The 27,307-nt window shown below is 41.4% G+C and overlaps 1 protein-coding gene across 1 annotated transcript; it reads left to right on the top strand.

Annotated features, from left to right (window-relative positions):
- crb1 (crumbs cell polarity complex component 1) lies at positions 1-27,144 on the top strand. The gene is given in 12 exon segments (XM_077024313.1): positions 1-304; positions 7,404-7,994; positions 8,687-8,882; positions 8,985-9,124; positions 9,741-9,920; positions 11,314-12,159; positions 12,609-13,162; positions 13,468-13,618; positions 14,838-15,411; positions 16,526-16,648; positions 16,868-16,976; positions 26,821-27,144. Coding segments are annotated over 12 exon segments (3,750 nt in total). The 5' UTR covers positions 1-228; the 3' UTR covers positions 27,031-27,144.
- The last annotated feature ends 163 nt before the right edge of the window (positions 27,145-27,307 follow it).

Raw genomic sequence — 27,307 nt, 5'->3', positions numbered from 1 at the left:
ACCTGTCCCGCCCCTCCTTTTTCACACACCAATCATGACATCCTTTTATGCAATGGAGAACTTGAATAGTTGCGCAAACGCTTTCAATTGGTGCGTGTGTGAATAAGACCGCGCGGGGATCTTCTGAAGTGCCTGCTCACAGATGCACGCCAATGGCTACGGTCCGCTGCTAGAAGGAACACGACCCTGGCCATGTCAACAAAGCTACACTCACGATGACTCCTCAACATGAGTACTCTTCTTTTGCGACCAAGGAGAGTTCATATATTCGTTTGCATCACGCTTCTTGTGCTGTGGACACAGAGTAAGTACATTTTTGCAAGCTATTTACACTTGATGTGACGGGTGGTCCACCTGATGATGCTATGATGTAAATGAAGATGATGATGTATAATAATATGATATATAACACCATTATTATTACTATTACTTTTTAATTATTATTACTAATATTATTGTTGGATTTCTGCTCTGGGAACACTATCTGTCTAGCTATCTGCCTGTCTGCCTGTCTGTGTCTCTGCCTATTGTTGCTGTGGTTACTGTGGTGTTGGAGGTCATCATAGCAGTAGATGTGTTAATACACAGGGCCTTTATTATTTTATTAATAATATTATATATATTTATTATTATTTTATCTTATTAGGTTTTATTAAGTTCAGAAGTTCTTCTTTTTAACCAGAGCAGCTCAGTCATTTTATATGAATAAGTGTTGCAGAACACCCAGACTGTCATTTGTTTATGTGATTCATTTTGGGATCAGTTTCTAGCCTTAATTTTGGCATCAGTGACAAGAGATGAAAGAGGGAGAGAGAGGGAGAGAGAGAGGGAGAAAGCATCAGAGTGAGCATAGCGAGAAGAGGTAAAAAAGGCACTTAAAAACATAAAAGGCCAGACTTCAAAGATTCAGAGATCTCTCATTTCTATGAGACGTAGTTGACATCAAAACCAACACTTGTTTAGGCTTTTAAGCCTAGATGGGTAATTCATAGTTCTGCCTTGTGTACTTAAATGAATGTGGGAATGTATTTTTAATGCCCTATACAATCTTACAAATGTAGAATCCTTTATAGATTGAAAGTCTATGAATGTGTTAATGTGGCTAGAGAAATTCAAATTTTGGGTTCAGCATCCTTTTTTTTTTTTTTTTTTTTTACCAAATATTCAGGGGTTGTGCTGTGAACTGGTCTATATAAGCTGAACAGAAATTCAACATATGTACACATTCAAAGTTGACCAAACATGCTATATTCTTCTTATATTATATTCTATTCTTTTTAAACCATTTTTAACTTCAGGTCTAACTATACCTCAGAAATGGCACTACATGTCTAAAAACAGTTCCCAAAGACATCTTAGTGGAGATATTTGGAGTTTTATTATTATTATTATTATTTATTTTAAGATTTGCTTTTTTATTATTGGTTGGTAATGATGTGTGTGTTTTTGATGCCATTTAATGCTTTGATTTGCTCACTCAACAGACTTCATCATAATTAGCCAGATAACAGGTTATAAATACTCCATACTCCACTCTCTGTGTTACCTTAGTGACATTCAGTCCATTTTCTGTTACATAAAAAAAAAACATTTGTGATCATGCCTGGATAAAATTATGGCAGATGATTGAAGCGGTGTGATTTTGGCCAAATGGTTTTTTAAATATGCTGTTGTGCATGTTAATGATATGAGGGCTCTCCAAAAGATATATCCACTTCAGTAGTATATTGCAAAACTATTATGCATGCGCATAATCTTTATATGGGTTCTCTTAACCGACCACAATGCATAAAGAGGCAATTCTGCTCCTCAGGTGACCGCATCGCTGGCCTTAAAGACATGGTCTGTGAATGTATGTCATTCATGTACTGATAGCATGGCCTTCGCCCACAAAAACCCCATTAGTACCAGTGGTGTTTGCCAAGGCTCAGCGCTCCACCTGAGGAAGGGAGACAGTACTGTCTGAATGGTGTGAATAGAATGGTAATCGCCTCCAAAATGACTGACTTATGTCTGCGATCCATCACCATAGCAACCCAGCAAATGGAGAGACATGAGCGTGGAATTTGTTGCCATGGTGGCATGATCTGATGCTTCGTCTGGGCCCCTAAAGTTTGCAAATGTCCTTATTGCGCTTGCGGGAAGAGAAAGGAGCTTTTCAGAGAGCGAGAGGCGTTTCTCGCTCTGATAACAGAGCACGGTGGCTACTGCCATTCTGAACAATGAGCCCCTGAACAGGATAGAGACTAATGGGGTCTATCTGTTTAGATAATACACAGGGGAGTGACACACATTTTAGATGCTTGGTGACACTATTACGTTCTTGGTATAAATTATTTCTCTAGCATCATGTAAAAGAAATGGGCTTTGGGCTCAATGCACAATTGTCAGTGTTGGATCTTGCAGCTTGCTGTGTTCTGTTGTGGTCTGGTAATAATGACGGTGTGTACGTGCGTAGAGGTGGAAAGTGAGTGAATGCTCCATCTTTCAGACTGTCACAATGAAACTGTTTAGTGCAAGTTCAAACAACTCTTATTTAACTCTTAAATGTTCTAGTGCCAGGACTTTAGTGTGCCAGGAATCAGCAGTCTAAATAGGGAATGCCAACAAACTCCTATATGTTTCAGACACACAGAGGCAAAACAGAGGTAGGTTGAGGGCTTTCAGAAAGAACAGTGGTGATGTTGGGGGGGGGGGGGGGGGTATGTTGAATGTAAAAATAAAGCAGAAACAGGGAGACATTACCAATGTGACAATAAGATTACTTGTGTACAGCTATAAATTAAATTCTGCAGAACAGCACTGAGGGCATAGTGTTACATAGTGTTACATAGTGTTACTTAGTGTTACATAGTGTTACATAGTGTTACATAGTGTTACTTAGTGTTACTTAGTGTTACATAGTGTTACTTTCAGGAGAACGTTTTTTTTTTTTTGTGGACTGTAGTGCAAACACATCTTGGAGTAGCCTTATGGAAAATAAACGTTTCATAGTCACAGCAGCTCCCAAAGACTCTAATTTGTTTGCTAAAACCAGGTAACTGACCAGCTAGAAGAAACGTTTGTTGAGGTCACATAAAGAGACGGTTTCTAGGCTTTCATGTCACCAAGCAGGGAATGTCAACAACCTCTCAAACAGGGACCTCAGACACATGCTGCTGGCTCTTAGCCGTGCTGCAGATGGAACTGTTGTTGATTGAAGTGCCCGTAAGTGTCTCAGATGACTGCATGACTTGCCCAACTGACAGTAGTGAAAGACCTGATGAGGTCTCACACTGGCTCCGCCCACCATGCTAATGGCAGCTCATACATATAAATACACTCATATACATATACCCATGCATATAAATACACTCATATACATATACCCATGCCATATAAATACACTCATATACATATACCCATGCATATAAATACACTCATATACATATACCCATGCCATATAAATACACTCATATACATATACCCATGCCATATAAATACACTCATATACATATACCCATGCCATATAAATACACTCATATACATATACCCATGCATATAAATACACTCATATACATATACCCATGCCATATAAATACACTCATATACATATACCCATGCCATATAAATACACTCATATACATATACCCATGCCATATAAATACACTCATATACATACACCCATGCCATATAAATACACTCATATACATATACCCATGCATATAAATACACTCATATACATATACCCATGCATATAAATACACTCATATACATATACCCATGCCATATAAATACACTCATATACATATACCCATGCCATATAAATACACTCATATACATATACCCATGCATATAAATACACTCATATACATATACCCATGCCATATAAATACACTCATATACATATACCCATGCATATAAATACATATACCCATGCCATATAAATACACTCATATACATATACCCATGCATATAAATACACTCATATACACATACCCATGCATATAAATACACTCATATACACATACCCATGCATATAAATACACTCATATACACATACCCATGCCATATAAATACACTCATATACATATACCCATGCCATATAAATACACTCATATACATATACCCATGCATATAAATACACTCATATACATATACCCATGCCATATAAATACACTCATATACATATACCCATGCATATAAATACATATACCCATGCCATATAAATACACTCATATACATATACCCATGCATATAAATACACTCATATACATATACCCATGCCATATAAATACACTCATATACATATACCCATGCATATAAATACATATACCCATGCCATATAAATACACTCATATACATATACCCATGCATATAAATACACTCATATACACATACCCATGCATATAAATACACTCATATACACATACCCATGCATATAAATACACTCATATACACATACCCATGCCATATAAATACACTCATATACATATACCCATGCCATATAAATACACTCATATACATATACCCATGCCATATAAATACACTCATATACATATACCCATGCATATAAATACATATACCCATGCATATAAATACATATACCCATGCCATATAAATACACTCATATACATATACCCATGCATATAAATACACTCATATACATATACCCATGCCATATAAATACACTCATATACATATACCCATGCCATATAAATACACTCATATACATATACCCATGCATATAAATACACTCATATACATATACCCATGCCATATAAATACACTCATATACATATACCCATGCCATATAAATACACTCATATACATATACCCATGCCATATAAATACACTCATATACATACACCCATGCCATATAAATACACTCATATACATATACCCATGCATATAAATACACTCATATACATATACCCATGCATATAAATACACTCATATACATATACCCATGCCATATAAATACACTCATATACATATACCCATGCCATATAAATACACTCATATACATATACCCATGCATATAAATACACTCATATACATATACCCATGCCATATAAATACACTCATATACATATACCCATGCATATAAATACATATACCCATGCCATATAAATACACTCATATACATATACCCATGCATATAAATACACTCATATACACATACCCATGCATATAAATACACTCATATACACATACCCATGCATATAAATACACTCATATACACATACCCATGCATATAAATACACTCATATACACATACCCATGCCATATAAATACACTCATATACATATACCCATGCATATAAATACACTCATATACATATACCCATGCCATATAAATACACTCATATACATATACCCATGCCATATAAATACACTCATATACATATACCCATGCCATATAAATACACTCATATACATATACCCATGCCATATAAATACACTCATATACATATACCCATGCCATATAAATACACTCATATACATATACCCATGCCATATAAATACACTCATATACATATACCCATGCCATATAAATACACTCATATACATATACCCATGCCATATAAATACACTCATATACATATACCCATGCATATAAATACACTCATATACATATACCCATGCATATAAATACACTCATATACATATACCCATGCCATATAAATACACTCATATACATATACCCATGCCATATAAATACACTCATATACATACACCCATGCCATATAAATACACTCATATACATATACCCATGCATATAAATACACTCATATACATATACCCATGCATATAAATACACTCATATACATATACCCATGCCATATAAATACACTCATATACATATACCCATGCCATATAAATACACTCATATACATATACCCATGCATATAAATACACTCATATACATATACCCATGCCATATAAATACACTCATATACATATACCCATGCATATAAATACATATACCCATGCCATATAAATACACTCATATACATATACCCATGCATATAAATACACTCATATACACATACCCATGCATATAAATACACTCATATACACATACCCATGCATATAAATACACTCATATACACATACCCATGCCATATAAATACACTCATATACATATACCCATGCCATATAAATACACTCATATACATATACCCATGCATATAAATACACTCATATACATATACCCATGCCATATAAATACACTCATATACATATACCCATGCATATAAATACATATACCCATGCCATATAAATACACTCATATACATATACCCATGCATATAAATACACTCATATACATATACCCATGCCATATAAATACACTCATATACATATACCCATGCATATAAATACATATACCCATGCCATATAAATACACTCATATACATATACCCATGCATATAAATACACTCATATACACATACCCATGCATATAAATACACTCATATACACATACCCATGCATATAAATACACTCATATACACATACCCATGCATATAAATACACTCATATACACATACCCATGCCATATAAATACACTCATATACATATACCCATGCATATAAATACACTCATATACATATACCCATGCATATAAATACACTCATATACATATACCCATGCATATAAATACACTCATATACATATACTCATGCATATAAATACACTCATATACATATACCCATGCATATAAATACACTCATATACATATACTCATGCATATAAATACACTCATATACACATACCCATGCATATAAATACACTCATATACACATACCCATGCATATAAATACACTCATATACACATACCCATGCCATATAAATACACTCATATACATATACCCATGCATATAAATACACTCATATACATATACCCATGCCATATAAATACACTCATATACATATACCCATGCCATATAAATACACTCATATACATATACCCATGCCATATAAATACACTCATATACATATACCCATGCCATATAAATACACTCATATACATATACCCATGCCATATAAATACACTCATATACATATACCCATGCCATATAAATACACTCATATACATATACCCATGCCATATAAATACTCTCATATACATATACCCATGCCATATAAATACACTCATATACATATACCCATGCATATAAATACACTCATATACATATACCCATGCCATATAAATACTCTCATATACATATACCCATGCCATATAAATACACTCATATACATATACCCATGCCATATAAATACTCTCATATACATATACCCATGCATATAAATACACTCATATACATATACTCATGCATATTTCCCCCCTGTGTTCACTCTGCTGTGTGGAAGTGTTTTTGCCTCAGTGCTTAATTGCTGCTGGTCCTCCTCTGTTGGCAGGTGTGGTGCTGCTGAAGGTCTCCTCTCCCTGTCAGTCTAAACCCTGTCAGCATGGCGGCGAATGCCAGGACGACCCCTCCGCCTTCCTCTGCCAATGTCAATCTTCAGCGCCGTCCGGCACGCCGTGCACGTCTTCCAACGCCCTCTGCCAACCCCCCATCTGCCAGGCCGGCGCCACGTGCCAGCACACTGGCGCCCGGCCCGGGGAATTAGCATGCCGTTGTGGGGCAGGTTCGCGCGGGCACACCTGCCCCGCCACCGCTCAGCTCTGCGCACGCAGCCGGTGCGGCGGGAGCGTCCGCTGCCTGACCGTGGCACGCGGGGGCCCCAGGTACGTCTGCCTGTGCCAGCCGGGCTACGCCGGCGCCCAGTGCCAACGGCGGGTCGACCGGTGCACGCCCAACCCCTGCCGCAACCACGCCATCTGCAGGGGTGAGGCCGCGGGGCCCGCGTGCTTCTGTGTGCCTGGCTTCCAGGGCGAGCGCTGCGAGATAGAGGTGAACGAGTGCGTCTCGCAGCCCTGCAGGAACGGAGCCACGTGCGTGGACCAGGTCGGGCACTACGCCTGCCTGTGCAGCCCAGGGCACACGGGTCAGTCACACACGGACACGTGCATTGCTTCAACAGAGTGGAAGTGCTCAGAAATGTAACGTATGTTTATGTGGGCAGAAATTAAATCAGTAAGACAATTTGTTTGGAATTTTTTTTAAAGACATATTTGCATATGTGCATATGAGTAAGCAATATGTGCATATTAGTTGGGGGAATGCATCATGTTGATATATATCGGGTATTTAGTCTCAATGGAAGTTCTTAATTTCAAATATTTCTACCTGTCACCATCTAGTGGTACAATCTTAGTATTACATACTTTAACGACGCAGTGCTCCAGTCTTACCAATAGAAGTAATTCAAAGCATTTTGCATACAAAAAATTATGGTATGCAGGGCTTTAAAGGAATTTAAAGGGCTTAATAGAACAAGATAAATATATTTAACATTAAGAGTACATTACATTAATTACATTAAGACCTGTTAAAGGATGACAAGCAGTCCGGTTTAGGAATTTATGGATTCCTTTAATGAAAGAGATATTAAGGATTTAACCCATAAAACATTTCGTTATGAAGAGCAGAGACTTAGATAACATTCTTTACAACAGCTGAAATTAATACAGAAAAATAATTGAGAAATTAGGATAATTTTGCAAAATACTTTTCTGTAGCTTGTTAGGAGTACCAAGGGCAAGTGTGTGTTAACTGGCATCTTCTCTGTTATTGCAGGTGTCAGCTGTGAGATCCAGATTGATGAGTGTCAGTCCCAGCCCTGTCTTAATGGTGGCAGTTGCCATGACCACGTCAATGGCTTCTCTTGCACCTGTCCAGCTGGTTTCCAAGGGGACCATTGTGCCATTAATGTAGATGATTGCATAGGCCACAGATGTCAGAATGGAGCTTTGTGCGTCGATGGAGTCAATACGTAAGATGCAGTTTCATTGTTTTCAAAAATAGTTTTACAATTAGGTATTTGTTTATATTTCTACAGAAATTGTGTATTTGAGATGTTTGAAACCTCTTGCAGCTACAGTTGTGATTGCTCCCAGAGCGGCTTTTCAGGCTCGCATTGCGAGGTTCCTCTTTCACCGTGCTGGTCCCAACCCTGCCTCAATGGCGCCCTCTGTCAGGATGAAGGGGGGAACTACACTTGCAAATGTTGGCCAGGTAACCATTGCAATAGCACACCAATGAAACTGTTGAAAGCATCTGTATAAAAAAAAAAAAGTATATTTATGAGGCTTATATTATTAAATATCTGCTTTAATACATTAGATTTAGAGATCTGTATTTTATTACTTTTAACCTGCATTTTACAACGTCAGCACTAAGTCAGCACTAACACTGCAGCCGAGCGTGCAACGACAAGCCCTGAGTCCTAGAAAAAAGTCTCTTAACCAAAAAAAAAAAAAAAACCAACAAAAATAACCCATATTTTATGAGCATGTGGGGGGAGGGGGGAACAGAATATGCACAGAAGCAAGAAACAGTATCTACACTGTTCATCACTAATCCTGCAGGGACTGTGGTGGATATCTGTAGAAAACAAAATGAAAAGATACAGTCATCAATAGCTTGGATTACCTAGACCCAAACATCACTTGTCTCAGGACCCAACGTCCAGGTTCATTCTAAAAACTATGATGGTCTTTGGCTGCTACTATCCGTTCATTTCCCTGTTCTGCTCATTTCTGCTTGTCACATGGTCATGTGACTTACATTGCTCACGTGCATGATGGTCTCATCTGACGCGCTGGATGATGTTTCCGGTCCTGGACGGCAGGGTTCGAGGGCCCCCACTGCGAGCTGGAGGTAAACGAGTGTAGCCGCGGGCTGTGTCGAAATGGAGGCGTCTGCGTGGAGCGCTGGGAGCCCCGCTATGGCAGCGAGAGCCTGCCACCTGACCCCCACGACCCCAGCCGTGCGGCTGGCTACGTCTGCCGATGTCCACCAGGACTCACAGGTCAGGAAGTGACATGGTGGGGGCAATCGCAGACCAACATGCAGTCTGCCAGCGTCTGGGTGCACGATACAGTGCAGCGAGGGACGGTAACAGATAAAACGTTGCATAAACGTGGACATACAAGCATAACTACTTATACTTTTGTATGTATTCTAAGGTGTATGAACTGGTTTGGGTTCATGAGATACTTTGCAGTCATCTCACAGCACTGCGATGGATTATGAATGTACAGGATACACTCTGGGAATACCAGGCCAATTGCTAAGATAAAAAACGGGTTGTTGTTTTCATGTCTTTTGGGTCATCAGGTCAACAGTCTAAGAAGTGATTTAGGTATATGTTGTAATTGGATCTTGCATTTGTGAGATGCTCAATTTGCATTTAAATATTCGGACACTCAGACTGCTTTTAGTTAGTTCTGCATTGAAAGACTTGTGCATATCCTAATTGCATAATCAGATTGCATGAATATAGTTCTTCATTAATCTGCATAATCCTGCAATATGACTGCAGTAAAATGGCATTACGGTGGCAGGGATTAGAACCAGACACCAGGATTTAGCAGGAAAGCAGTGTGCATGTCGGCCTGTGTAAACGGACCATGTGCAGAAGGAACATCTGCACACAGAACCACAACCACATTAAGGGTCGGTGACTACTGCAGAATACAGTGCCATGAGGAGGGGTGGGATTTCAGTTCAGAGGTACCTAATTCCTAGTCTGTACTCCGTGGCAGCGGTGTGCAAATCTGCCAAAAGCAACAGAAATAAATAAATAAGTGAAGCGCAGGTAGGATCCTGACTGGAACAGTTTTGACAGTTTTATAAAGTGGACCTGTGCTGGGTTTGTGATAGCCGTTTCCAGGACTGTTACTGCAAAGGTTTCTTTTTTCCGCCTTAAAGAAAGGTTACGTAAAGAGTGTGTACTTACGTAAAGGTTTCCAGACCATTTCATCATGGAGCATTTTTTTAAAACTGCAATTAATTGAGTGGAATGGGTTTTGCTCATTTTGGGGCACGAGACTGAAAGTGTGAACTTAATAATTTAATAATTATAAGACTGCGCCAGTTGGCAGCATTAAACTCTGGGCGTTATGAAGCCCGTTTTGCATGGCGGTCTGCTTGAGGAATGATCAACTGACACATTCTCAAATTCCTTGGCATCAGCTGTCAGAGAAAACTTTCTACTCTCTCCCACAAATGCAGAAATCAAGGGAGTTGATTTCTTATTGAAGATGTGCCAGTTCAGAGTAGTTCTTGTATGGCGGATCGATAGTTAGATATTAATGTTGTAGTTATTAGTATTAATGTCATAGTTAGGTTGAAATCTTGATTGTTTTGAAGAGCATAACAGGGATAGCTGTATGATCTTCATCCTGGTCATGCCCATTCAGGTGCACTGTGTGAGGAGGACGTGGATGATTGCTCTTCATCTCCATGTCAGAATGGCTCCTCGTATGAGAACACTCCTGGCGGCTACATCTGCCCGACGGGGTGGAACTGCACCGAGCTCCTGGTGGGCCGCGAGTCTCACAAGTGCCAGCAGGGGGCAGCGTGCGTACTCTCGTTCCATAGCGGCGTGCATGGGTGCTCCCGTCCGGCGGGGCACACCGGCTCCCACTGACCGACGTCCACCGTCTTCTCCTTCGCATCCACCGGGGTCCACGTGAACCCGCGTGAGACTCGCCTGGACGCGGACATCCTCTCAAACCTCACGCTCAGCTTCCTCACCGCGCTCCAGGACTCGGTGCTGGTCCAGCGTGTGGGTGGCGGGACCGTGCTCACCCTGGAGCTCCGGGGGGGCCACCTGCAGCTCACCTTGCAGAGGGGGGCGGGACACGAACGGGTCCCGAGGTTACCCCAGCACGTGGCCGACGGCGAGTGGCACACCTCGGAGGTCGTGCTGGGCGCCAACACGTTGCTCCTCCGGATCCTCCGGCCCCGTCGGGGGGAGCAGTGCAGGGCGGACGCTCGGGCGGAAGGGGCGCCGCCCTCGGCCTTCTGGACCACCGTGATAGGAGGCCGGGTGGAGGGAGGAGCTTCAGGCTCGTTTGTCGGCTGCATGAGGGACCTGTTTGTTGACTCGCAGCTGCTGGGGCCCGAGGACTGGCACGACACTTCGGTCATGGACGTCATGCAGCGCTGCATAAACGCTCCATGTGAAAATCAGGAGTGTTTCCACTTGTGGCAGGGCTACCGGTGCAGGTGCCAGCGGCCGTATGACGGGCATTGTGCTGATGGTGATTTGCAAATTTGCAGTTTTTTTCCCCAATGGTTTCCTAACTTTCCTTAAAAGTTCTGAACTATTTTTGCACGATTTGAACTTTATGACAGAAAAGCAGATCAGTAAATGCATAAACTTTTAGGAGTGCCGTTGCTACACTCCGTTATATCCTAAAGTTTCCCAGGTTCGGTCCTAGAATATTGCATTTGAATATTTTCCTGCACACATTTTAATCTTCTTGGTGCCTAATTAACAAGCAGTTTGCAGTCACATAAATGTGCACTGCAAGGGTCACAAAAATCCAGCTGTAAGGAGGCAGTGGCCTGCAGGAATACCCCACCAGTGTTTCAGCTGCACACGTGATCATGTCCCTTTTAACGTAGGTGGAGGGTCAGACTCAGACATGTCACATGGGAAAAGGTATCTGAGCTATTTTGTTTATGTCTGTCTTCATTTTGCTTATAGAATATATCCCTGCCGCTTTTGGCCAGGACGACGCGTGGAGCTACGCCGTCTTCACCATCGTCGACGAGCCCGACCGGGTGGTCGTCACCCTCTCTATGCTGCTGCGTGTCCAGGGTGAGTCGGGCCTGCTCCTCGCGCTCGCCTCCGGGACCCGCCCCTACCTGTGGGTGTGGCTAGAGCGCGGGTGCCTGAAGGCGCAGGTGGACGGTGCCTGGGGCGCGGCGGGCGGATGCGGCCTGAGCGGCGGCGAGGTCCACTTCATTAGCGTCGCTGTTGGGCGGGGCGGGATCACCCTGCGGCAGTCCGGTTTCACGGTTGGCCACGTTGACGTTGGACCGGTCCATGTTCGTGCTGGCGACAAGGTCTATGTGGGGGGCGTGGACGACGCGGGGACAGCGGCTGGGTTTGGTGGCTATTTTAAAGGCTGCATACAGGACCTTCGCCTCAATGAGCAGAGGCTACAGTTCTTCCCGCTTAGCACACCTGTGCCACCGTACAGCGCCGAGCACCTGGTTAACGTCTCTGAAGGCTGCACGGGAGATGACTCCTGTGCTGTAAGTTACAATGTCATATATTCTAATCTCGTAGTTAACAGCGAGCATGTACACACCAGTTTAACCAGTTTAATTTCATTTAGCATATTGGTTTACTTGTTCCCTTGATGTCATTTGATGAATGCTTTGGTCCCGGATTGCACTGGAGATTCTTTTAAGTCTTAAGGCTTCGACTTCATCTAGTTCGGGGAAAGTGGCCCTGTGACTTTGTCCTAACTAACGTTCTCACCAAAACTGCTGAGCGATCAATTCCAGCTACCTGCGCAGCTTTTTAATTGGCCCTCTTTTCAATCTCTCCTCCTCAGGGCAGCCCCTGTCACCACGGAGGGGTGTGTGTCTCCGCGTGGGGGGGCTTCATATGTGCTTGCACCCGCGGAGCCTTCGGCCGTCGCTGTGAGGAGGTTCACAGGTGCCCCCCCCCAGCACACCGTAGGCCTGTCCACCATGGCTTCCAGCGTGAGTACAACCTGCTGGTGTAACCGTTGCCTCAGACTGCTGCTCTGAGAGGCAGTTTTATTCTTTTTTTTTTAAATAGTTTGCATGAAATATAAAGACTATCTATTGTTTTTACTAGAATGGTGATACGGGTGTATTCATTTTTGGTTTTCTAGATGGTCCATCTACCAGAGTTGGTCTAATTGGTAGTTGTGTTGATACTGTGCTGTTCAGGGTTACAGTTGGAGAAGCAAAAAGCAAGTGCAAGCCACTTTCTGTTGAACATTAATAAAGTACATTAATGAAGTATATTAATAAATTATATTTTAATGTAGGCCCTCAGTACAATGTTGAGGTCTTAATTAGATTAAATCAGGACATATTTCAATGGCATCACATCTCTCATAATGTATTTAAACTCAAAATGCTGTAGGTAATCAAAATGTAACTGATGTAAATGAGCATATGTGATATCAGTATACAAGACAAACACAATAGACATATCTAATGACTCCAAGTTTCCATGGAAAGGTCAGGTAGATCCTGGACATTTTGAGGTGATGTGGTGTGGGATCACTTGAGAAAAGCTTCAAGTAATTTACCATTTTGTCACTTTTTTCTAGAAGTGGATGAATACAACCAGATCCTAAATCCTGAATGCAAAGAAATGATTGGACGATATAAATTGTCCCCAGTTGGTAAATCTAGTCTTGACAACAGATGAGGAGATTTGCTTTTCAAATCTAACTTTGGAATCATAAATGGTACCATGATTCATAACATGGTAACGTTATTATGAGAGTACCCCTAGTTTTATTATTAGGGGATTAAGGTGCAATAAGAATGATAAAAAAAATATGGAGATTTATTTCAGTTGGCCATCCAATGCTTTTTAATATTTTATTTTAATTTTAATGTTATGTTGGTTTGCAACCTGAGCATTTAGGTCATTATTCATTAATTTCACTATTTTCCAGAATTTGATAAACCTTTGATGAGAATCATTTATAAATTCAGTTTACATAATTTTACAATACATTTTCTTGGAAAATATAAAGCTAGCAAAACATGCAACAATTCTCAATATCTTTATATTTAGAATCTTTATATACTATACTAAAGAGAATTATTTACTTCTAATTAGGACCTCCTAAAGAGTACAGACTTCAATAAATTACACCATAAGGGAACTGTCAAAACATTACATAACCTGAAACCCTGCCTGAAATATTTTCTTTAGTTGCAGGCATTTCCAGCGTTACGTTTCAGAATGGCGTCACTCTGACATTCCGTGGCAACGGGCTGATTTCACGCAACATCACCACCATCTCCTTCAGGATTCTCACACGGCAACGCAACGCAGCCGTGCTGCGCGCAGACAGCGGCTCGGGCTTCGTGACCGTGTCGGTCCGCGACGGCTTGTTGGCGCTGGAGCTGCTTAGCCCATCTTCCTCCTCCTCCTCCTCCTCATCTTCCCCCCTGCTCCTGCGCAGTGCCAGGCCCGTAGCCGATGGCATGTGGCACAGCGTGGAACTGCGCATGGTTGCCCCCGCAGCCAACGCATCCCAGTGGGCTCTGCTTCTGGAAGACGACGGAGAAGAGCCCGTCACGTCCGTCTCGGAGGCGGGCAACCTGGATTTCCTCCGTGAGGGCGTGGACATCCTGCTCGGGGGGCTGGGCCCAGGGGCGGGCCAAAGCGGGACCGTGTGCCTGAGTAAGGTGGAGCTGGGCGGGATCGTGCTGTCCCACTGCGAAGCCAAGACGGACCCCTGTGCCCGTCTCTGCACGCACAACTTCACTGGGCCTAACTGCACGTGAGTGGGGGGGGGGGGGGGGGGTCTAGGTCGCCCCTGCATACATGTGACCAGTTGGTGTGACCAGTTGGTGTGACCTCATTAAGATGTTCTGCATCACACATCTTAAAACCGGACTGATCACGAACTTATTGATCTCAGCCAAAGCAAGAGAGACATACCAGACTTCACTTAAATCAGACACTCATGAAAGCAACATTCTCACTAAGCCGTAGGTGGGCTTTTCAAAAGGAGAATCTAAAGCCATATTCTGTGCTTTGTCCATTTGAATGGGACATAAACTCTCATATAAAAAGCACAACAGCATATCTCTTGACCTAACCACCTCAGGGAATGATCTGCCACCCTGAAAATGCAAAAAGGTTTTTTGTGGTGTTACTTCTGAGCGAGAGTGGATTTGTGGTGATGTGACTGCCACCATAAAAGTCATTTAAATGCAGCGACATCAGTTGTAACAGGGCTCTCTGGTGAAGAAGCCTCCTCCCTCCCCCCCGTGAAACTGCTTAGCCTGTGGGGCAGCATCAGAGGCTCGCTTGCAACCATTTATCTCGTAAACGTATCGCGCTGCCAGATTTCATCCTTGTACCCCTTTGAAGGTGTCTCACCCATCCATCTTTGCTCCCCTCCAGAGCAAGAGGGACATCTTTTGAACACACTACCTGCTGCCTGTTCGCTTTGCCCCACTCACAGGGGCCGAGAACACGGCCACTTTTATCCCTCTAGTTGTTGGTGTCCTTTGCTAATCCACAACACTTCTTCACAGCACAAGGAGCAACCACACAAACTCAGTGGTCCTGTAGAGGTCAGACATGCACACGCACGGCCATATGAACCACAGGCACGAGCCCAACTGTATCTGCACCTCTGTATTTACCATATCTTCCCCTCACCAGTGCACTGATGTCGACTGTGCCAATGTTCATCTTAAGACTCAATAGCTATTTAAAACACTCTTGTTGTTTAGCGGTTGGGGCTCCATTGAGATGCTAATTTCATTTCCCTGCATGCTGGCTAATCTGCTTATGTCCCCAGTAGAGGAGGGGGGGTGTCTCCTGGAAGTAAACAGGGCTCGTCTGCTTCACTTTCATTTATTTTCCTTTCTTTCTCACCCCAGAGGCTCCAAGCTCCCGGTGTCCATCTGTGGGGATGAGACGCAGAACTACACATGCTTCATTGGGGGTGACTGCTCCGACGTGGGCTTCACGTGTGACTGCCTGCCTGGCTTCCCAGGACCTCGGTCAGCATGGCATTGTTCACACATTCACTCCTTTTACTTAGTCTCTTCTTTCTCTCTTGCGCACTCTAATCGAGGGAGCCGATTCGTTAACACCGTTTGGCCCATGAATAACAAATCGCTGCTGTGGTTAATTAATAAACCGAGTTCCAAGGGAGGAAGCCATCATGGCAAAGGCGGTTTTGCAGGGTGACTAGAGGACGTTTTCTCTTCCACGTGCAGGTGCGAGGACACTGGCCCGTGTTGGAATGAGGTCTACTGCCTTCGTGTGGAGGGAGGGTTCCCCTGCGCGTGTGAGCTGGGCTACGCGGGCGACGCCTGTCAGATCAACGTAAGCCGCACCGACTGTTGCCTGATCTGCTGGGGTGGATCCTCAACCAGCCGCTCTCCTACAGAAGCTGGAGGATGATGCACCAGTAGATTCACAGAACAGTCACGCAGATGCGCACGCATGTGTGCTGCGTGTGCGTATGTGTGTGCGCGCGTATGAGACAGACAGTGATCATGACCGAGAGTCTAACTCTGGCTCTCCACACTGAAACTATCAAACACTGCCTATATTTGCTGGTTTTGCTTGAATTTATACAAGTAGCACAAACAAAATGCATCTTATTGTCAGAGTCCGCAAGAGAAAGTTTTTTCTTCATAAGTCAGATGTGCTATCAAAGGCAGTAAAGCGTATGTGCTCACCTCACAGATCACAGCTCAGGTGGTGGTGGTATCAACTACATCTAACTGTAGATATCTATCTATAGATAACCATACATATAACCAAGCTACATTGCATTTGTTGCAAAGTTCCTATACAAAACAAGCACACCTTTTAATCAACAGTTTTGTGCCTTCATATCATTTAAAACTATTATTACAGCACATTTCTAAACATCAACCTTTTCAAATATGATAAAACGACATTACAATGCAGCTTAATTAGCTATCTGCTAAGAACAATAAGAAAATTACTATTAAAACTATTTAAATAGCTAGTGTGTACGGAATATGGCATAAAACATGATTGTTACATTTACTCCAGTAAGGAGGCACTTGTAATAGTGTCCTACCCTTAGCTTCTATTTACTTCTATGTCTATGTTCTTGACTTGCTAAGGTTTTGTTAGAGTTTAGTTTATCGTAAAATAGACATAGCATATTAAAATATATCCCATTAATGTCTGTTCCATATCTGCACCATTATATTACACATATAGTCAACTCTAGAAACATTGGCACCCTTCTAGAAAATGAGCTACAATTAACATAAAAACAAACATACAATGAGTGATATTTTAGACCTTGTGCTTTTTTTTGTGAAAAAGATTTTTGGAACAAAATGTTTCATTCAGTGACTCAAATTTTCTTAACAATGCAGAGTTCTATCTCACTGTTGATTTTGAAATGGTGAAATCCCAAGATGGAACTACACTTAGCAGTTGTGAAACTGATCTTTGAGCTTATTTCCCTTTGTGCATGGAGACAGTATGCAGATTTGTCCCTTTCATTTTCATTTACTACAAATACAAATTGTAGTTACTATAGCCCTACGTGTTCTTTCTGGTCATTTGTAGTTACTAAAGTCCTACATGTTCTTACAGGTCTTTTGTAGTTACTATAGTCCTACGTGTTCTTACTGGTCATTTGTAGTTACTATAGCCCTACGTGTTCTTTCTGGTCATTTGTAGTTACTATAGACCTACGTGTTCTTACTGGTCATTTGTAGTTACTATAGCCCTACGTGTTCTTACAGGTCTTTTGTAGTTACTATAGCCCTACGTGTTCTTACTGGTCATTTGTCGTTACTATAGTCCTATGTGTTCTTACTGGTCATTTGTAGTTACTGTAGCCCTACGTGTTCTTACTGGTCATTTATAGTTACTATAGTCCTACGTGTTCTTACAGGTCTTTTGTAGTTACTATAGTCCTACATGTTCTTACTGGTCATTTGTAGTTACTATAGTCCTACATGTTCTTACTGGTCATTTGTAGTTACTATAGCCCTACATGTTCTTACTGGTCATTTGTAGTTACTATAGTCCTACGTGTTCTTACTGGTCATTTGTAGTTACTATAGCCCTACGTGTTCTTACTGGTCATTTGTAGTTACTATAGCCCTACGTGTTCTTACTGGTCATTTGTAGTTACTATAGCCCTACGTGTTCTTTCTGGTCATTTGTCGTTACTATAGTCATATGTGTTCTTACTGGTCATTTGTAGTTACTGTAGCCCTACGTGTTCTTACTGGTCATTTATAATTACTATAGTCCTACGTGTTCTTACAGGTCTTTTGTAGTTACTATAGTCCTACATGTTCTTACTGGTCATTTGTAGTTACTATAGTCCTACATGTTCTTACTGGTCATTTGTAGTTACTATAGCCCTACATGTTCTTACTGGTCATTTGTAGTTACTATAGTCCTACGTGTTCTTACTGGTCATTTGTAGTTACTATAGCCCTACGTGTTCTTACTGGTCATTTGTAGTTACTATAGTCCTACGTGTTCTTACTGGTCATTTGTAGTTACTATAGTCCTACGTGTTCTTACTGGTCATTTGTAGTTACTATAGCCCTACGTGTTCTTACTGGTCATTTGTAGTTACTGTAGCCCTACGTGTTCTTACTGGTCATTTATAGTTACTATAGTCCTACGTGTTCTTACAGGTCTTTTGTAGTTACTATAGTCCTACATGTTCTTACTGGTCATTTGTAGTTACTATAGTCCTACATGTTCTTACTGGTCATTTGTAGTTACTATAGCCCTACATGTTCTTACTGGTCATTTGTAGTTACTATAGTCCTACGTGTTCTTACTGGTCATTTGTAGTTACTATAGTCCTACGTGTTCTTACTGGTCATTTGTAGTTACTATAGTCCTACGTGTTCTTACTGGTCATTTGTAGTTACTATAGCCCTACGTGTTCTTTCTGGTCATTTGTAGTTACTATAGCCCTACGTGTTCTTACAGGTCTTTTGTAGTTACTATAGTCCTACGTGTTCTTACTGGTCATTTGTAGTTACTATAGTCCTACGTGTTCTTACTGGTCATTTGTAGTTACTGTAGCCCTACGTGTTCTTACTGGTCATTTATAGTTACTATAGTCCTACGTGTTCTTACAGGTCTTTTGTAGTTACTATAGTCCTACATGTTCTTACTGGTCATTTGTAGTTACTATAGTCCTACATGTTCTTACTGGTCATTTGTAGTTACTATAGCCCTACATGTTATTACTGGTCATTTGTAGTTACTATAGTCCTACGTGTTCTTACTGGTCATTTGTAGTTACTATAGTCCTACGTGTTCTTACTGGTCATTTGTAGTTACTATAGTCCTACGTGTTCTTACTGGTCATTTGTAGTTACTATAGCCCTACGTGTTCTTTCTGGTCATTTGTAGTTACTATAGCCCTACGTGTTCTTACAGGTCTTTTGTAGTTACTATAGTCCTACGTGTTCTTACTGGTCATTTGTAGTTACTATAGCCCTACGTGTTCTTACTGGTCATTTGTAGTTACTGTAGCCCTACGTGTTCTTACTGGTCATTTATAGTTACTATAGTCCTACGTGTTCTTACAGGTCTTTTGTAGTTACTATAGTCCTACATGTTCTTACTGGTCATTTGTAGTTACTATAGTCCTACATGTTCTTACTGGTCATTTGTAGTTACTATAGCCCTACATGTTCTTACTGGTCATTTGTAGTTACTATAGTCCTACGTGTTCTTACTGGTCATTTGTAGTTACTATAGTCCTATGTGTTCTTACTGGTCATTTGTAGTTACTATAGTCCTACGTGTTCTTACTGGTCATTTGTAGTTACTATAGCCCTACGTGTTCTTTCTGGTCATTTGTAGTTACTATAGCCCTACGTGTTCTTACAGGTCTTTTGTAGTTACTATAGTCCTACGTGTTCTTACTGGTCATTTGTAGTTACTATAGTCCTACGTGTTCTTACTGGTCATTTGTAGTTACTGTAGCCCTACGTGTTCTTACTGGTCATTTATAGTTACTATAGTCCTACGTGTTCTTACAGGTCTTTTGTAGTTACTATAGTCCTACATGTTCTTACTGGTCATTTGTAGTTACTATAGTCCTACATGTTCTTACTGGTCATTTGTAGTTACTATAGCCCTACATGTTCTTACTGGTCATTTGTAGTTACTATAGTCCTACGTGTTCTTACTGGTCATTTGTAGTTACTATAGTCCTACGTGTTCTTACTGGTCATTTGTAGTTACTATAGTCCTACGTGTTCTTACTGGTCATTTGTAGTTACTATAGCCCTACGTGTTCTTTCTGGTCATTTGTAGTTACTATAGCCCTACGTGTTCTTACAGGTCTTTTGTAGTTACTATAGTCCTACGTGTTCTTACTGGTCATTTGTAGTTACTATAGTCCTACGTGTTCTTACTGGTCATTTGTAGTTACTGTAGCCCTACGTGTTCTTACTGGTCATTTATAGTTACTATAGTCCTACGTGTTCTTACAGGTCTTTTGTAGTTACTATAGTCCTACGTGTTCTTACTGGTCATTTGTAGTTACTATAGTCCTACGTGTTCTTACTGGTCATTTGTAGTTACTGTAGCCCTACGTGTTCTTACTGGTCATTTATAGTTACTATAGTCCTACGTGTTCTTACAGGTCTTTTGTAGTTACTATAGTCCTACATGTTCTTACTGGTCATTTGTAGTTACTATAGTCCTACATGTTCTTACTGGTCATTTGTAGTTACTATAGTCCTACATGTTCTTACTGGTCATTTGTAGTTACTATAGCCCTACGTGTTCTTTCTGGTCATTTGTCGTTACTATAGTCCTATGTGTTCTTACTGGTCATTTGTAGTTACTGTAGCCCTACGTGTTCTTACTGGTCATTTATAGTTACTATAGTCCTACGTGTTCTTACAGGTCTTTTGTAGTTACTATAGTCCTACATGTTCTTACTGGTCATTTGTAGTTACTATAGTCCTACATGTTCTTACTGGTCATTTGTAGTTACTATAGCCCTACATGTTCTTACTGGTCATTTGTAGTTACTATAGTCCTACGTGTTCTTACTGGTCATTTGTAGTTACTATAGCCCTACGTGTTCTTACTGGTCATTTGTAGTTACTATAGCCCTACATGTTCTTACTGGTCATTTGTAGTTACTATAGCCCTACGTGTTCTTACTGGTCATTTGTAGTTACTATAGCCCTACATGTTCTTACTGGTCATTTGTAGTTACTATAGCCCTACATGTTCTTACTGGTCATTTGTAGTTACTATAGTCCTACGTGTTCTTACTGGTCATTTGTAGTTACTATAGTCCTACGTGTTCTTACTGGTCATTTGTAGTTACTATAGTCCTACGTGTTCTTACTGGTCATTTGTAGTTACTATAGTCCTACGTGTTCTTACTGGTCATTTGTAGTTACTATAGTCCTACGTGTTCTTACTGGTCATTTGTAGTTACTATAGCCCTACGTGTTCTTTCTGGTCATTTGTAGTTACTATAGCCCTACGTGTTCTTACAGGTCTTTTGTAGTTACTATAGTCCTACGTGTTCTTACTGGTCATTTGTAGTTACTATAGTCCTACGTGTTCTTACTGGTCATTTGTAGTTACTGTAGCCCTACGTGTTCTTACTGGTCATTTGTAGTTACTGTAGCCCTACGTGTTCTTACTGGTCATTTATAGTTACTATAGTCCTAAGTGTTCTTACAGGTCTTTTGTAGTTACTATAGTCCTACATGTTCTTACTGGTCATTTGTAGTTACTATAGTCCTACATGTTCTTACTGGTCATTTGTAGTTACTATAGCCCTACATGTTCTTACTGGTCATTTGTAGTTACTATAGTCCTACGTGTTCTTACTGGTCATTTGTAGTTACTATAGCCCTACATGTTCTTACTGGTCATTTGTAGTTACTATAGTCCTACGTGTTCTTACTGGTCATTTGTAGTTACTATAGTCCTACGTGTTCTTACTGGTCATTTGTAGTTACTATAGTCCTACGTGTTCTTACTGGTCATTTGTAGTTACTATAGCCCTACGTGTTCTTTCTGGTCATTTGTAGTTACTATAGCCCTACGTGTTCTTACAGGTCTTTTGTAGTTACTATAGTCCTACGTGTTCTTACTGGTCATTTGTAGTTACTATAGTCCTACGTGTTCTTACTGGTCATTTGTAGTTACTGTAGCCCTACGTGTTCTTACTGGTCATTTATAGTTACTATAGTCCTACGTGTTCTTACAGGTCTTTTGTAGTTACTATAGTCCTACGTGTTCTTACTGGTCATTTGTAGTTACTATAGTCCTACGTGTTCTTACTGGTCATTTGTAGTTACTGTAGCCCTACGTGTTCTTACTGGTCATTTATAGTTACTATAGTCCTACGTGTTCTTACAGGTCTTTTGTAGTTACTATAGTCCTACATGTTCTTACTGGTCATTTGTAGTTACTATAGTCCTACATGTTCTTACTGGTCATTTGTAGTTACTATAGCCCTACGTGTTCTTACTGGTCATTTGTAGTTACTATAGCCCTACGTGTTCTTTCTGGTCATTTGTCGTTACTATAGTCCTATGTGTTCTTACTGGTCATTTGTAGTTACTGTAGCCCTACGTGTTCTTACTGGTCATTTATAGTTACTATAGTCCTACGTGTTCTTACAGGTCTTTTGTAGTTACTATAGTCCTACATGTTCTTACTGGTCATTTGTAGTTACTATAGTCCTACATGTTCTTACTGGTCATTTGTAGTTACTATAGCCCTACATGTTCTTACTGGTCATTTGTAGTTACTATAGTCCTACGTGTTCTTACTGGTCATTTGTAGTTACTATAGCCCTACGTGTTCTTACTGGTCATTTGTAGTTACTATAGCCCTACGTGTTCTTACTGGTCATTTGTAGTTACTATAGCCCTACGTGTTCTTTCTGGTCATTTGTAGTTACTATAGCCCTACGTGTTCTTACAGGTCTTTTGTAGTTACTATAGTCCTACGTGTTCTTACTGGTCATTTGTAGTTACTATAGTCCTACGTGTTCTTACTGGTCATTTGTAGTTACTATAGCCCTACGTGTTCTTACTGGTCATTTGTAGTTACTGTAGCCCTACGTGTTCTTACTGGTCATTTATAGTTACTATAGTCCTACGTGTTCTTACAGGTCTTTTGTAGTTACTATAGTCCTACATGTTCTTACTGGTCATTTGTAGTTACTATAGTCCTACATGTTCTTACTGGTCATTTGTAGTTACTATAGCCCTACATGTTCTTACTGGTCATTTGTAGTTACTATAGTCCTACGTGTTCTTACTGGTCATTTGTAGTTACTATAGTCCTACGTGTTCTTACTGGTCATTTGTAGTTACTATAGTCCTACGTGTTCTTACTGGTCATTTGTAGTTACTATAGTCCTACGTGTTCTTACTGGTCATTTGTAGTTACTATAGTCCTACTTGTTCTTACTGGTCATTTGTAGTTACTATAGTCCTACATGTTCTTATTTTTGTAGCCATTGCCCAGTCAGTGCCACTCAGCAGCTGTATTTTTTCTCATTTGAGCTGAGAGCTCTTGGGTCATAGATTGATGACCCATTCAGGGATTTTACACATGTTCCCTCATGTTTAGGTCATAGACAACAATCCTTCCTGTACACTGAAAGCAAAATCAGGAAACATTTCTCCATGATTATTTTGGTTTTATTAATATTATTCTTCCAGGGTGTCAATAATTTTGCTACGTATGTTTTTGACAGAATAAAGGGGTCTGAGGTATTATCTAAATGTATCATTCTTACTGTTCATTTGTGTTATTTTACACGTTAATACTCATGGCCTCCTCAACAGGTTCCTTCACCAGGTTCTGTCCTCAAATCAAATGTTCCTCCACATTCTGTCCATCCTCACATTGTTTGTCCTCCGAGAATGGAGTTGCTGTTTCTGCCGCCTCCGTCCTGCTCTCTGTCGCTCAAGGACTGTGATCGTGTCTGGAGCTCTTCATGTAGCACGCGGGGTGCTGCTGCCCCATTGGGAGAGGCAGCCCCACTTCAAGCGGGCACGTCGAGCTCGCCACCCGGCAGTGTGCTGTCAAAGCAGGGGGTTGCCACACGGCACCATGCGCTTTACGACTGCCATGGGTGTACCGCTCACTTTTGAAATAGCTTGACATTATTTGAAACAGGAACGACGTCAGGGTTCAGACTAGTACTAAGAATATTGATGTTTTGTTTTTGGAATTCAACAGATGCAAAATGTTGCTCGCAGTCATTCACAGGATTCACATTCAGTCTGAATTTGAGATTTGGACCATGCGTGTGTTTTATTACCAAGAACTCAGGACAGAGTGAAACAGAGGCGTGTGATAACTAGACCTTAAGTCTGAGAAACAGCTCTGAGAGATTTCTTCTTCATCGTTTTTTCAACCTATGAGTAGTGGTACACTTAAAAATAGCCTCTTTGCTAATCCTCACTGACAGGCAAGATACAAGACTGGGAAGACACCTTACAGTACCCACAATTCTGAGATCCACTGTGACCCCAAGAGCTTTCATATGAGGGGCAAATTTACCCAAAACTCTACTTATTGACCTACTGCCCCATCAAAAGCAGCATGTCTGTTAAGTCTCTTTTTAACATGTAATCTCAGTTATGTTACAGTGCTTTGAGTTTAAGTTAGGAGGTTAGGAGCCGAGCCATTGAAATCACAATATCTAAAACAACCGGAAAATCTTAATCAAAAATAGAAGGTAAGAGAGTCAAACTGGAGAGGATAATTTATTATGAATGTTGGGGTGGGGGTGGGGGGGGGGATGAGTTCCTCTTCATGCGAGTCACAAATCGTGTGACAGGGAAGAAACCGCTGTTTTTTAGGGCCAGTTTTGTGCCTGCTGAAGCATAAATCTCAGAGGATGTGTGTGTCTGTGGCAGCAGCTGAACGCTAGATGTGTGCGCCTTCACAGTGCCGTAATAGTGCTGGGCCAGCAGAAAGACGCCACACGCTCTCCTGTGAAACGCAACTCAGCAGAGCACTGGCAGCGTCGCTGCAGGTCGGGGAACGCGGGGTGGAAATATGGGAGCAGCTTATCTCCCTGACAGGGTCGTTCGTCTGGAGGAAGTCACGCACGCACGCGCACGCACGCACTCACGCACGCGCACGCAAACACAACACCCACGGTCACAGAACAGGTGATGAGCTAAGCTCTGCTCTTTCGAAATTAAGTCTCGAGGGCCTTTGAGCCCATGTCTGTCACTTATAAAAGACCAAAGTAAACGTCTCAAGAAGGAAGCAAAGGGGAACGGTTCGTTCGGCTTGAAAGGACAGACTTTCGTTATTTTGGCTATGCAAATACCAATAAGCCACAAGCATAGTTGTCTGCAGCGGTAATTTAAAGTGTGACTAAGTAATTTAAGACGTGCGATACCTTAGGTGGCGCTGTTGCTTCCTGTGGGTAGTCAAGAGCAGCAGTTCTGCAAGCTTCCTGGAGCTTCTTCTTCTTGTCCTCTGGGAACCATTTTGTTCCTGCAGTTCTAAATGGCTCCTGGCGATCAGCATGCAGAAGTGTGCTGGGCCAGGAGAACGGAGGAGAGAATATGATGCATGCGTGAACTACACCTTCATGACATTCATCATCCCTGCATATAGTTTAGAGAAACGCGTAAAGCAACAGCCGTTTCATACAGTGGACCATATATAAAGTGTAGTAATAGATGAACTCACTGACAGGTCTTCACCATTGCATAAGCTTAGATATGGAAGGAAATCTGGATATTTCTTTTAAAACCACCACTCCATTTTAATGCTTAAATTTTTTAGGGTTAGGGTTGTTGTTTAATTTTTAAGGTTTTAACAATCATTATGTGAATGATGGATAAAACCACCAATCTTGTCTTCCACCAGATACATTTATATAACTTTTTAAATACTAATTATGCATGTACATAGTATTTGAAAGGTTACAGAACATGATATACAGAACATTATTAATCAGTGCACCGTATAATGTTAGTTGTTGTGCAGTAGAGTCCATCACAAAGCACTGAAACCAACAGGATTTAATCTCCTGACGCTCAGCTGTGAGCATCTGTCTAGTTCTTAGCTTATTCTTGCATGTCATTTTTGTCTATTATAAATTATAGTGTCAAAAATGGGGTTTCCACCAAAAATCCCATTCTCAGTGCGTCTGCGCTCTGTCCTCTTCTAGATGACCAGGACGAACTGGACGGCAGCATTGGCGTTGTGGGTGGGCCTGGCATTAGCCCCACTGGCAGCGGGCACGGCCCTGGCACTGGGGCTGGTGCGGCGTCGGAGGGCCACGCGTGGCACCTACAGCCCCAGCCGGCAGGAGAAGGAGGGCTCACGTGTGGAGATGTGGAACATCTCACAGCCGCCGCCCACGGAGAGACTCATCTGAGCAGGGAGGCGTCCTCCAGAACGCTCCCAGGTGACAGGGTCTGCGATCAGACTGCCAAAGGAAGCTCCTGCTCAGACAGCTTAGGAGAAAAAATAATAGAGAGAGAGAGAGAGAGAGAGAGAGAGGAAAAAAAAAAGAAAAAGCATCTTGCGAAGAACTGGCCCAGTGGCAGCTGCAGAGGTAGATTGTGAAGTTGTGTAAAGGTGTGTAGTTGTGTAAAGGTGTGTAGTTCGCTTTCTCAGAGCAAAAGTAGAACTTGTGGAATTTTGAGGAGGGG

This window comes from Brachyhypopomus gauderio, chromosome 12, assembly GCF_052324685.1.
Source record: "Brachyhypopomus gauderio isolate BG-103 chromosome 12, BGAUD_0.2, whole genome shotgun sequence".
Classification (NCBI taxonomy): Eukaryota; Metazoa; Chordata; class Actinopteri; order Gymnotiformes; family Hypopomidae; genus Brachyhypopomus; species Brachyhypopomus gauderio.
Note: the sequence above shows the minus strand (reverse complement) of the source record. Positions and strands in the feature narration are given on the sequence as shown.